The 14,015-nt window shown below is 44.2% G+C and overlaps 2 protein-coding genes across 3 annotated transcripts in view; one reads left to right on the forward strand and one right to left on the reverse strand.

Moving 5' to 3' along the window:
* Window positions 1-256: 256 nt before the first annotated feature.
* wash1 (WAS protein family homolog 1) lies at window positions 257-7,614 on the reverse strand. The gene is made up of 11 exons (XM_030426644.1): window positions 7,374-7,614; window positions 6,713-6,853; window positions 5,773-5,884; window positions 5,500-5,646; window positions 2,237-2,373; window positions 2,004-2,139; window positions 1,693-1,888; window positions 1,440-1,604; window positions 1,124-1,282; window positions 793-864; window positions 257-695 (listed from the first exon to the last, which is right to left on the reverse strand). The coding sequence occupies exons 1-11, from the start codon at window positions 7,379-7,381 to the stop codon at window positions 553-555; spliced, it is 1,416 nt and encodes a 471-aa protein (XP_030282504.1). The 5' UTR covers window positions 7,382-7,614; the 3' UTR covers window positions 257-552.
* A 444-nt stretch (window positions 7,615-8,058) lies between these two features.
* The window catches only part of iqsec3b (IQ motif and Sec7 domain ArfGEF 3b), a 35,955-nt gene continuing 29,998 nt past the window's right edge, over window positions 8,059-14,015 (forward strand). Inside the window, exon 1 of one of the 2 annotated variants that reach the window (XM_030426641.1) lies at window positions 8,059-9,179. In XM_030426641.1, coding sequence (XP_030282501.1) covers window positions 8,659-9,179 — 521 coding nt within the window. In that variant the 5' untranslated portion in view covers window positions 8,059-8,658. The remainder of the gene's footprint in view (window positions 9,180-14,015) is intronic. The other variant, XM_030426642.1, reaches the window with a different exon arrangement.

Here is a 14,015-nt window from a genome sequence, read left to right on the forward strand (position 1 = left end):
TGTCTTTTAACTTGTGTTCTGATCCAGCTCGCCAACATCTCTGGTTTAGAGAAGTGAAGATGAATGCAGACAAAGGCCAAAGGAGGAATTAATCAGATTGACTCAGATGTATCAGCCATGTCTTCTAATGCAGTCTCGAACATGTTGATGGCACAGCGCATGATAAATACTGAAGCGGCACTGGCGGAGGCACCCGTGTGACTGATTCACACTTTGTGATGTTAAATATTTAAAGGACTTGACGTAAAATGTTATGTAATGGGAAAAAAAACCCCAACTTTTATTTAATGTGGACGTGTTAGTGAAATTATTTCCGTGAATGTTTATGAAAATATGATTTAAAATGAATATGATTATCAGTAAATTGTTTCGTTATTTGAGTTTTAGTGGCGTTTTGTTTTATTTGGGTAAACCAACCAATGCAGTGAAAAATGATATTAGTGGGATATATTTTTATAATATAGAGTGATTAGAAGTCCTTCGTGTACAAAATTATCCAACAATGTCCAATGCTTTCATTATCAGTGCTTGCAGTCTTCACTCTCCATCACGTTATGCCTCCCAGTCATCATCGTCTGCCGTTGGATGTGGGGCAGGAAGTGGTGGGATGACATCTGACATCCTGGCAAATGCACCGCCGGTACCAGCAAGCGCTTCACCTGACTCCCCGCCTGCTGGACCCTTACCAGATATGCCTGCGGAGAGGACACAACACATTTATTTACTGCCTGCAGGTTCAACCACCTGCATCAGTATCCTTAAATCCCCTCTATCTATAAAAAGGATCCTCACCTTTCCGCCGCATGGCGAGTTTATTGAAGAGATCGGACATAAAGTCTCCACCACTAGATGCAACTCCCACTGCTGAGAGACGAAGACAAGCAGTTGGTGAATAATTACAGTCAGTATTATTTCATTAGTAACTCTTCCCTGTGCTGCACATCGCTGCAACAGGACTCGATCTCGTTAGCCGGTATCAGCAGCTCCCTCTAAAAATTTAACTACAGAGTTCTCACGTGCTGCTTCCGACTGCATGACTTTCCCGTCCTTCTTCAAGCTGCATCATGTAGCAGTTAATAAAACATGAATTCACAACCACATCTCCACTCAAACAATCTGACACCTTGCTCTTGCTCCTTCTGTTTCTTCTTCTCCATCTTGCGCTCTTTGATGTTGCGCAACTTGGCTTTGCCGATGCCTCCGGCGTTGCGGATGGACTCCAGGAGACTTGCGCGGCCGTCCGACGGCTGAACCACCTCGCTGGGAGCACCAGCGACAGGGGCTGCAGTCAGAAGGGAGACAAGGGTGGCAGTACGATTACGCCCATTAATGTCAGTTAGGTCAATCTGATTAAGGGAGGAGCACTCTGTCACACTCGATCATAGTCCTACAAGTATGTGTTATGAGTGCGGGAATTTCGAGTTGCATGCGTGACAAACCTGAACTTGGCGTTCGAGAGGCTTCAGCGGGGCTGTCAGCAGGAGGAGGAGGCGGAGGAGGCGGAGGAGGGGGAGCTCCTGCAGGAGTGGCGGGGGCGAGGGCGGGCTCAGGAGGGGGAGGAGGAGGTGGTGGGGGAGGTGGAACATTAGGTTGGAGCTGAGGACCTGAAAAGAAGATGCGAAAAAGTCAGCTCACAGACAAAACAACATAAACCACAATAAGACAGTGGAAAGTGTGTGTGTGTGTGTGTACCAGGTAAATTGCTCTCCTCAGAGAAAGAGGGCAGCTCAGGGATGTTGTGTGTTGGTCCTGACGGGGCAAAGCCAGGCCCGAGGTCTGCACTGTAGGACAGGTCGTCTGCGATGCCCGGCAGGTCGGGCAGGTATGAGGGCACATCGATCTCGGGTACCTGGCCCAGGTCCGGCACGTAGAAATACGACTCTGCCGTCTGTTAAGAGACAAAATATTATCAAGATTAATCACTTAATGTATCATTACTATTCCTACATATTAAGAATAGTCATATTATTAATGTGCTTCGGTTGGCGAAGAGCGTGAGGCACCTGTCTCTCCAGTTGCTCTCTCTTGGTGATGGACAGCGGTGCGTCAAACGGCTTCTCTTCTTTCTCGGTCTCTAGTGTTGTGTGTGTTTTTGTCACTGCTCCCGCCAGTGGATCAAGGAACACGTACTTCTTGTATCTATGAAAACACAAATCCAAAGACATGAAGAGAAGATTTCAATATAATCTGTGTTTACAGTGAGCATCTGTGTCTATTTGTGTGCGTGTGGACTCACAGGTTCTCGGTAGTATTAAAGAGCAACAGGGAGCTGACAGATGAGATGTTGCGTGGCAGGCTGCCCAGCCCCTCCTCCGTCTCATCCTCAGACCTCTTCTTATTGCTCACACACACGGGGAAATACATCAACTTCTCCTGAAAAAAAGACAAGCAGACGTTGAGTGAGAGGGAGATCTGGAAAACGTCAACTTAATTCTTGAATTACGCACATCACAAACGCAGCCGAAAGTGGCCCGGCGGATGCAGGCACGCGGGCACACGCACGCAAACACTGTCTGCCATGCCGAATTATATGGTCAGGGATATTGCTTCTGGGGGATATTGAATAATGCATTTCTGCACAGGAGAAAATTGCTTGCAATGTTTTCATTTTTTTTCTCTCTCTCTCTCTGACAAATACAAAGAGGCGCACACACAAAATATGCCGTTTTTTGTAAGGTTCCCAAAGATGGTAACGTAAAAACTGTGGTGTTCTCTATCAATAATGCAGGAGCTTATGCAGAGTCTCACACACAAAAAAAACACACAAAAAAACACGTTGAACTTTCCGACACGTCCGTGGTTTTCATCAACTTTGGAGAAGAAAAAAAAAAAAAAAGACGAGCTAAAATAAAATTGGGATGTCGTGATCTCCTCTGCCACATCTTGAAACCTGCCCCGGCCTGATGAATATTCTGTCCAAAAGTTTTTCTAAATGTCACGGTGCCCATTATAGCCAATGTAACATTTAATTAAGTGGATGCCAGTTGGTTAATTATCTCAGAGGTGTGAAAAAATTGAGACTGATGTGGATGAAAGCTCATCAGTGTCGGTTGAGTGATATATGTTTTTAACAAGCACGCTGCTAATCATGAGAAAACAGCTGTTCACGAAAGAGAGATGATAAGTTTCCATAACAACAAAAAATTCAAGAGGCACAGCGCAAATAGTAACACAAACACCTAAAGCAGACTTGTTCAACTGGTGGTCCGTGGGCCGAACGTGGCCCTTTAAACAGCCTCATTCCGGCCCTTTGATCATTTTACCTGTGAGCTCATTAGTCCATTCATTAGTTATGTCTGTATCCAAGCATAGAAAAACTCTCATTACAGTGAAAAGTTTTAACCCAGGATGACAAAACAGAAAACCTACCTCTAAGATGAAAAAGGTGCATTGTTTCCACACATACTACACACACATCACAAATGATATGCTTTTCAGTTAGACATAGGGAATGTAAATGCGTGGCCCATCAGTGCCTACGTTTTGTTTTTATTTCTAATCTGGCCCCTCTAAAAATAAGTAGTTGAGCAGGCTGGATGTAAGTCCTATGTTATAACAGGCCTGTGGGGCAACCTAGCAGCTCAGTTGAATATAGCGTGCGCCCTATAAACACAGGCTGCGTCCTTTCTGTAGCGGCCCAGGATTCAAATCCGTCCTGTGGCTCTATGTTGCATGTCACTACGCCCTCACTGTCATCCTGTTGCCTGTCATTTCTCGAAGATGTCCTATCTAATAAAGTCACGAAAAGGCCCAAAACACACATACATACACATATATATATGTATATATATATATATATATATATATATATATATATATCTATATATGTGTGTGTATATATGTGTATGTAGGTATATATGTATGTATATATATATATATATATATATATATATATATATATATATATATATATATCTATATATATATATATATATATATATATATATATATATCACGTTGTGTCATGTTTTCACTCAAATGTTATTTGTCGTGAGAGGTACATTGTGTCCAGATCAGGTCAAACATTAATTTAAAATACTTTTTGGTCAGGCTTTGGTTTAACATTCTAAGATTTTGTATCAGAACAAAAAAACCTGGCGCAACGGTGATTATCATGGCTAAAACCACCTCGCTTCCAAAACATCTGCATCTATTCTGTGCAGTTTGAAGTAAAAATGCAAATACTATGAAGGCTGCAGCTAACTATTCGTTATCATCTATCACCACTTCATCTGTCGATTATTTTCCTTGATTTTCTTGATCGTTTTTTGGTGTAGGATCAGTGTTTCCAAAGCCCAATATGAAGTCATCCGATGTCTTGTTTTGTCCACAACCCAAAGATATTCAGTCCCTCACAGACGATCAAAAAAACCCAGAAAATATTGAGTTTAAGAAGCTGGAATCAAAGAATTTGGATTTTTTTTTCTCAAACACACTCAAAATAGTTGACCACTAATCAATTAATCATTGCAGTTCTAAAAAAAAAAACCTACTTTAATGCAAATAATTATTTAAATCAAAATAAAGAGTCATCTATCTTTTTAAACTAATCCATGTCTGGGTCGAGTAAGGCTGAGAAAAGCGGCGCAGGTGTCCTCTCCGGCCACCACATCCTGCTCTTCTTGAAGGAGCCCGAGGCGATTCCTGGTCAGACAGGATACGTCATACCTCCTCAGGGGAGACATCAAGGAGATGCTCTCATCACCTCAGTTGACTCCTTTCGGACATGCAGGAGAGAGCACTTCCACTTCCAGCTCCCTCTAGATATCTGTGCTTTTCACCCTGCCCCCAAGGGTGAGCCCCAGATGCTCACTCTTCCTTCTATCAGTGATTTCATTCTTTCAGCCACAACTCAGTGCTCATAAAGGTTTGGATATAGATTTTTTTTCCCTCTCCATCAATGTTGACACCACAGCGACAGAAAGAAGAGCTGGTTTCTATTAATATAAAAAAAAAAAGGGGGGGGCCGGAGAGCATATTCCAATTATCGAGGTCACACTGCTCATCCTCTCCGGGAAAATCACATCTCAGAGCGCTGGAAAGAAGACCTTGGATTCTGGAGGTGCAAGGTGGATTCTGTCCACGCCATGGCAGGTTCTCTTAGGTCATGGGAGTTCGCCACTACAGTCTGCGTTAACGTGAGGAGTCGTGACTTTAGCTCCGAGCCCCCTTGTGTCCTTTGATGACCGCAGTGAGAGCTGCGTCGCAGTTCCTCAGCACCAAGATAAAAGCCATGTAAATGGAAAATTAATCATGCCTCTTTTATCCCTGTTTGTACCCGCAGTTTTAGCAGCGTCATCTGTATAAAGAGGCCTCGACACCATCAGACGAGCACACGCTTTCTTCCGTTTTATCTTAGCTACAGCACTATGGCTTGTGGGCTTCGAGACATTCGTTGCAGAACACTTTGTGGAACCAGTTTTTTTATTTGTTGCATAATTGGAGGCATCGCACGTCAGAAATCCCCGCGTCGTCAACATTTTAACGCATTCATCTTACCTGCAAGGCCTTCTCATCAAAGGGCCGCAGTTTATTCTGTATCCTGTGTCGAGGGCGGGTTTGCGAGGAGGGGTCCGTTGCCTCGGTAAAGATAGACGAGTAATCCTGAAGTCGATCTGGGGCCGGGTACTTGGCACTGGAGAAAACCTTTAAACACAGAGAGGAGCTGATGTAACGGACAGACACAGGGCTAATTATTGTCTTCAGTGATCTCACTGTGTATCATTGGTGCAATATGTAATGCTGCTTCCAAAGGTGGTGGTGCTGTGTTACCTTGGTGGCCTTCTTACTGCCTTTGATCTTGTCGACACGGGCCTGAGCCAGTCTGATCCGGTCAGTGATGCTTTGCAGCTGGCAGCGGTTCTTCTCTACACTGTCAGACACCCTGGAAGCAACACAAACACACACACACACACAATCCAATATAGCTGGGTGCATCACCTGAGATTCTATTGTTCACTTTTCTTTGATACATGCACTCTGCAGCAGGGAGCTGAATCCCGAGAAGGAAAGAAACAAACTATCGAATTACTAACGCATCACCTTTCAAAAGATGTGGCATACAAGTGGCATAAAATGTGGCCTGAGAATATGAATTCCTCATGTATTAGACTACGGAATCCATAATTTAAAGACAAAACATATATTTTTCTGTTGATAAATACATGAAAGATGCTGATTCCAACAAACTCGGTGATGTTTGTTGTTATGTGATACTACCTTATGGGGGAAAAAAACCCTCTTGTACTCGTAAGCATTTGACTTTTTTTGACTTGATCAGAAATGAAAGAATGATTAATCAATACCATCAACCAACAACATGGAACAATGCGACCAAAAACCTAGAATTTCTGAAGACGCAACCACTAAAAAGAAAACATTTCACTGATTATCACAATAACCGATTGAATTTAACTTTCTTTTGAGAGACTAATCCAACAAATCCTTTTAGCGCTACTCATCCGAGACGGGTGACATGTTGGGCGTGATGTTAACATACAATTCAATATCATTTAATCCATAAATGACAAATCCTCTGACGCAAAATCCTGTAGTCTGTCATTTGCATATCATGGGGAAACCATGACACACACATGCTATTGTTAATTTCAACAAATCCTTGGTTTTCATTGTGGCTTTAAGTCCATATCACTAGCTATTGTGTGTGTGAGTGTGTCTGTGTGTGTGTGTGTGTGTGTGTGTCTGGGCTAACCTTTTGAAAATATCCGTAGAGATGGTCTCAAGGTAGAGTAATGCATCTGCTATCTGATGGACAGCCTCCTCTCTCCTCAGGTCTGGCTGGATGAGAGGCACTGAGTACACCTGGCCCTCCAGGCAGTGCTTCTGCGTCATCCTACATACAACAACAAAGAGCAAAGTTTATGATCAAGGACAAGGCTGTGTGTTACTGACATCCTTCCTTCCTAATAACGACATCGGTGTATTATTCTGGTAAATGAAACGGCCAAATCTTTCACAGTGGTAGTTTTCAGATTCAACACCACTAAAAGTAGTTGTTATCTATAGACCTTTATCGTTGTTTAAACTCTGACCTCCTTACAAATACACACTTCTCGACCTCATCTGACTCTCACATGACAACGTCGCAATATACATCCACACTAACTCATTCCAATGCTATGTTATATTCGGTTTTACACCAGCTCCGGTCGATCCCTGCGGCTGTATATGGTTGACATGAACAGGGAAAAAGCACACACTATGGCTGTTAACAACCATATATATTCCAAAAGAAATAATATGACAGTGTATCCGTGCTAAAGAAAGCATCGCCGCGAGCCTTAAATCCAACAATATCCGTTTAACGACACGTTAAACTGCGAAACGTCGTCGCTTGGAAACATTTCTCTCACCTGACCATGGGTGTTGTTTACTTGTTAACGGTTATATGACAGTTATTATAAGAATTAAGTCGGCTATAGGTGCTAGCATCTGAGCTACTGGTTAGCAAAACAACGGTTCCGTACTTCCGCATCCCCGTGTCATGTGACCACGCCATATTTGTAGTGTTGCCTTCATGTTCGCTCGGACATTTGTAATTTCCAACTCAATGAAGTGAGACATTTATATTTTATGACAAGACTATAAATTCAAAGCAGCATTCTTCAAAAGAAAATTGATCATTATTAGTATTCATAGTAAATTATATTTTTCTACAATTTATTTTATTTGTCATTGATGGCAACTCAGTAACTCAATTTGCAGAGATAAAATGTACTACAAGAAACGAAAGCTCCAGAGCAGCTATTGAATGGACCTTGACGTGATTTGGCTTTATATATCATTTCATGTGTTAAACAGCCAAATTTGAGCCCAAAACAGAAATTAATAAAGAAATAAATAGATGAATAAATAAATAGAGGTTTTTTTTATTTATTCCCCTTTTTATTTATTTATTTTGTATTTATTTTATTTTTATTTTATATAGGCTATTATTTTTTCATGTATTTATTTATTTATGATCTCGGGAGTTTCAGTCTTGCGTACATGTAAAAAAGTTTCTTCTTTTTCTTCTTTTTCCTTATCTTCTTCTTCTTCTTCTTCTTCTTCTTCTTCTTCTTCTTATTATTATTATTATCATCATCATTATTAACCTATTACTATTACTCTTTATGTATTAGTTTACAAATAATCTTTAATTATTCTGGCGGGCTATAATAACACTTGAAGGAAGGGTAAGATATTTCTAGATGTTACAACATAAATATATTTTTAGATGTCCTATGTACTCAGGCAGACACAGGACTGCTGCTCAGATGTTGAATCTCCTTGAGCAGCCTATAGGGCGCGTGCTTGCTCTGTAGTTTCCCCCGTGCATGTGCGTAATGACGCATCCGTCCTCCAGCGCCTCTCCTCCCCTCCTCCCTCCTGTCACATCTGGATCTGGCTCCTCTCATCAGCACCACTCAGCGCAGTGGGAGATAGAGACAGAGGGAGGGAGGGAAACGGCCGAGAAGCGGAGGGTAGCTCGGTCGGTGCAGCCTCGTCCACAACCGAGCAGAACCAACAAGCGGAGAGCTGGAAGGACATTTCACCTTCTCATCCGCACTCACGGATATTTTGCATCTCCTCTGCCCTCCATCCGTCAGTCCAGCTTCTTTTTTTTCTTCTCCTTCTCTCCCCCCTCTTGTCCTGAGTATGATGAGCTCCAGCCTGCTGGAAAACCCTGTGCAGGCGATTCTGTACCTGCGAGAGCTCACCACCATCGTCCAGAACCAGCAGAGTCTCATCCAGACGCAGCGCTCCCGGATAGAGGAGCTGGACCGGCGGGTGGACGAGCTCATCGGCGAGAACAGGCACCTGCGGGACGTCAGGGTACAACAGCATCATGCTTACCATCACCACCATCACCATCACCCCGACCCCAGCTGCCTTCTCCTCCACCACCACCCTCAGGACCCCCAGCTCAAGACTGGTGCGGGGTCTCTGCCGGACCATGCGTCTGCTCCAGCACAGGTCGAAGCGGCTCCTGTGGTCGAGGAGTCGCCTTCTCAAACTATGGATCCGGGGGACATGCAGCTGGTCCCGGCCGACCCATCCACGGTTTCCCCGGTGGAAAGTGACCCAGAACACGGGGCAAGTTGCCACAGCTGCCGCTCTTTGGTTCCGATGACCCCCACAACCCTGTGTCGGTCCCTGGCCCTGTCTAGGAAATCCGAGTGAGTAGAGGGTTATATGGATGTTTGCATATGAGTGTTTTAAAATAGTCCAACAGAGAATATACGTGTTAGTCTCCTCAGAAGGTTTCTGCATTTTTTAAAACCGTCTCTGGTTCCTGTTGCAGTATCGACCCACGCCTGAATAAATCCCTTACCTTGGTTGTAGTAGACTGCTTTCAATCCTCCACAATATTTCTGTAGCATCCGTCTAAAAACTGTATAATTGCGCAAGTGCACGCGCGCGCGCGCCCTGCAGATTGAGAGGTGTTTAATTAATGAAGAAGGCGCCTGCACATTTCCAATTTTCAGCTGTGTGTGTCGGCTGAAGACTGTGCCAGCAGAGGAAGAAGGTGGATTATTTAAATGAGAAACTGGATCACGATCACTGGATCATTACGTAACAAACAGCTGTAGGCCTTTACGCGTGTGTGTGTGTGTGTGTGTGTGTGTGTGTGTGTGTGTGCAACAAACAGCACAGCGGTCAATGTCAGATAAGCAGCTTCACGTGCGGTGATGAGACAGAGAGTCGCTGTCCGCGCTGCTGCTGCTGCTGCTGGATCCTCTGTTAATTACAGCACGGGATCTGGGAACTCTCACGGGACCTGTGGGCCTCTGATGTTGCTGTGTTAGATGAGACACACGTGCACAGAGTCACACACACACACACACACACACACACACCCCGTGCTTGGAACCGGAGCCTCATAGTAGATCAGCACATCACCAACAGTAATGAGAGGAAACCCATCTTTCTCTCTCATTTTGTGGCTTTGTGTGTGTGTGTGTGTGTTCATAAGTTGTATCCCGGCAGGAGTCCTGATTGGTCTCTCTGGGACTCCACCCCCACTGAGAGGAGCAACACAGAACAGAGGAGGTTTTGAGAGGAGCAGAAGAGTGCAGAAAGGGGGATATATATTAAAAAAAGGAGTTGTTGATATTAATCGCAGGGAATGATTCACCTGCAGCGCACACTTCCTGCTCTTGAGTCGTGTGTGTGTTCGCGTGTGTTCGCATGAGCGTGTGAGCCTGTTGCTCTTTCAGCCCTGCCTGAAACCTGAGTTGTGCCCTGCGGCAACTATTTGTCGCCATTTGACGTGAATCGGTGCAACGCGGCTGGTTCTTAATTTAAAGGAGTTCAACTGGGGAGGAGGATTTTACAGTAAACTCATTGTCATTCTGAAAAGCTGCGTGGCCGTCCACCAGTTGATCGGGCGGCTGAGTGGGCTGAGAGGTTCATTACATGGCCTTCTTGTTCCTGTAGGTGCTGACGGTGTGTCCTTGAATGCAACCTTACAGCCACAACTGCTCATTGATTTTTTTAGTCTTTCTGGATAGGACTGGCAGCTTAACACCTAATTTCTAGCTTTGCCTCTGGGGCCTCCAGGCAGGTCAGGCTTTCACTTGCATTTTTATAAGATTCACCTTCCTGTCACCGCCTGCTGCCTCCTGCCTTCTGCTGCCCTCTGCCTTTCCTGTAGTCGGAGTGTGTCAGCATGTTTTTAGGCATACATATGTATGCTTTGAATGTTTATATAGAGCCCACTTTCCCTACACGACATGCGGGCTGTGTGAGTGTGTTTGTGCGCTCTGCGTTGTTTTAAGTGCTGCCGATGCACATGGATGGGCCTATGGGGGGAGAGACAGGATCCTCTCCTCCGCTCATTCTCCATCTCTGTCTCTCCCCCCCTCTCTCTCTCTCCAGCTGAGCCTCCTATCTGCCCCACTTAGCCCATGGAGCGAACGGTAATCAGCCATTCTCAGGAGAGAAAATGGCAGAGATGATAGAAAGGGGAAAAAGAGAGGGATGCATGCTCGGTCGTCGTCTTGGATGGAGCCCTCGGAGGTGTCTAGAGGAGGGAGCTCGAGGCTGACATTGGAGTGGACGGGTGAAAGGAGGAAGGAGAGAGGAGGAGCAGGGGAGGGGGAGGTAGTGATGAGAGAACAGGAAAGAGAGGGAGGGAAGGGTTCAGTAAGCAGAGAGTGAGACAGGTAGAGGGAGAGACCAAAACAGGGAGGACAGATTTTAAAAAAAGGGTGCATATGAGGTAGCTGTCTCAACAGTTTGTCTGTCGTTACTGGCAGACAAATAGAAAGGTTGGACAACAGAGGGACAGGCTGTGGCATCCTGTGGCTCAGTGGCAGGTGCACACAATGTACTGGCAGCGTTTTACGTCCAAATGGAGCCGCTCTTGTTGCATGTCAATACTCCACTGGGTGCTGATGAGGAGCATTGCATTTAAGTAGTCTTACAAAACAGGACAGAGGAGAGGGGCGGTGTGAGGGACGGCAGGGCACAGAGATCCGGGGAGAACACGGGTCGACAGCAGGAGGAATGTACTGTTAAAATATTCACCTGTTCTCTTTGTAAGCGTTGTTGGGAGCGGATGGTCCGTTGTGTGCCTGTCTTGTACAGACAGATGGATGGACCCACTGAGAGTGTGTGTGGTTGTGTGTGTGTGTGTGTGTGTGCTTGCGTGCTGAGGGACCCGAGGAGCCTGGCCTCGTACTTGGGGCTCGACTGTTTTGTATCAACCTGGCAAAATAATTTAGCTTTTACATACCGGCTGTGAGCACGAAATGGCTCTGCAAGTTCAGAGCTTTCTACATTTTACATTACATAACTAATTGGACTAACTAACTAGCTAAACTAAGAAAATCAATTTAAATAAATGATAACATTTTTCTGCATGCATCCGTGGGGGATTGTGAATGCAGATTGTGATATGATTTGTCTAATTTTAAAGCAATAGTTTGACATTTTGGAAAATATTTGTGTTTTCTCTTTCCAGATTGGATGGGAACCACTCTCACATCTCTCTGTAAATCACAAAGTTATATGCACCCCCGTTAGCTTAGCTTAGCATAAAGACAGGGAAAAAAACAAGTGATAACTCCTATGTCAAATCCTTGCAGAGCAAAAGTGTACAATAAGTTGTGGTTGTACCGAGGGTTTTTGGCCCATACCATGAATTTCCCCGGAGTATCTACTCCAGACTCCACATAACCCCCCCCTAAAACCATAACTGCTGGGCTGTGCACTTTGGTTTTTCCTGACTTATGCTAAGCTCAGCTGACCCGCTGACGGTAGATTCATTATTAACACACAGACACAAGACATGCTGTGAATCTTAGCAGCTGAATCTCTGCAAGGATACGAAGACGCATATTTGCCAAATGGAAAACTATTCCAGGAGACATGCTCATTTTTTTTTATTTTGGCTTACTACTAGAATGAGTTCACATGCTTTAGTGCTCAAAAAACACCTACATAGTGTGATGTCACAATGTCACGCATTTGTAGGCGGGACTACCGATGAAGCGCTTCAGGAGCAGTGTTTTTCTGTGGGAGAGAGGAGCTTCTGTTGGTGCAGACTTTGACCTTTTGAGATCTTTTACATGCACGAGAATCTAAATAAAACACTGAAGGAAAGAACAAATACAGACAATGGCTCTCCTTTTAAGGATGGTACTTATTGTTGATGTAATTGTCTGAGGTGTTTGAGATTTGGCTCCCTCTAATGAGTTGTCACAGCCTGTGGCTTCAGTGCGAATATCAACCCCAGTCAGATTGTGGATCTGACACCTGACCGATGAATTGTGTCTCTAATAAACTGATGATAATGTGACAGAACTTTTTTCTTCCAATGAAGGTGAACTCACTGCACAGATTTATGGGTGTTCAATTAGTTTGAGTATGATAAAGAGGAGATTAGATTAAAGAGATACATTAACTCGTGGGTTTTTACATTTCAATGGATATTCCCTGATGGCAATTAGCTGAAGTGAAGAAAGAAATCCATTTCATACAAGAGAAAGCTTCCTGTGCAGATCAAGGGACTGAACGGTAAAAATTGGGGAAGTAATGAAGTAATAAAATGGAGAATGATATTAACCTGCAGGTATCCTGTAGGGGGGGAAAAAACACTTTATTTATTATCTGGTATTCTGGTCCCGCTGTTTGATTGATGCGATAGGGAAGCCGAACAAAGACAAATGTGCGCGCTGATATTGAGAATATTGGGATTTGACGTAATTGTTTTAGAGATGTTTGTAACCCCTGGGAGCAGTTTAAAAGAAAACCATTTGCTTGTATACTGAGAGAATTACTGCAAGAAAAAACAAGCGAGTAAATAAATGCTGTCCATAAACTCAGCGTGGGTACCGGGGCTCCAAAGACGACAACAAATTAGTCACATATGTACAGTTAGTTTGCGTCCGTGTGAGGGGTGTCGGTGGTGACGTAGGTGTTACAACAGATGGAGGAGTATTATTCATCGGAGCCAACTGTGAGGAGCGCTGATTGGAGGTCTTTAAAGAAATAAAAAAACATCATTGTGCCTTTAAGTCTGTGGAAGTTGCTGTGAAAAAAGTTGCTTTTTATAGCTCGGACTGTCACAGTGAGTCTCGCGCCGACCCTGACTGCCTGTCACTGTGGGTCTGTGTCACAAGCAATATGCTGGGCCCAGGTCAGAAGACTTACTGTAGCGTAGCCAAGAAACTCACTGTCAACTGAATGCTTTCAGCTCATTGTTGAAGAACCCCGTGTGACCCGCAGTCCTTAGAAAAAAATAGACCTGGCAGACATATTCTAAAGTCGTATTCATGCCCGTTTTTATGTCTCTGGTGGTGGAAGGAGTCCTGCAATCCAGGAGGTCAAAGGGTCGATATGTGCAGCAGTTTAAACACGATCTGTCTTGGTTTATATTTTGTCCTGTTTCTTTTTTCTCTTTTCTAAATTGTTCCAGATAAGAGCACCAGCGAAATGCCTAAAATATGAATGTAGATGTAAAATGTATGAGAGTGAAACGAGAGAGGCGAAACTTAAGAGGAGACGGA

The sequence above is a fragment of the Sparus aurata genome, chromosome 8 (assembly GCF_900880675.1).
Source record: "Sparus aurata chromosome 8, fSpaAur1.1, whole genome shotgun sequence".
NCBI classification, from domain to species: domain Eukaryota; kingdom Metazoa; phylum Chordata; class Actinopteri; order Spariformes; family Sparidae; genus Sparus; species Sparus aurata.

Bases quoted from the DNA above. Each gene is read 5' to 3' on its own strand.
- wash1 (XM_030426644.1), bottom strand. The intron at 1,283-1,439 runs GTTTGTCACGCA...TTCTGACTGCAG, and splicing joins CTCTCGAACGCCAAGTTCAG to CCCCTGTCGCTGGTGCTCCC. The intron at 696-792 runs GTGAGGATCCTT...TCCTCTCCGCAG, and splicing joins ACTCGCCATGCGGCGGAAAG to GCATATCTGGTAAGGGTCCA.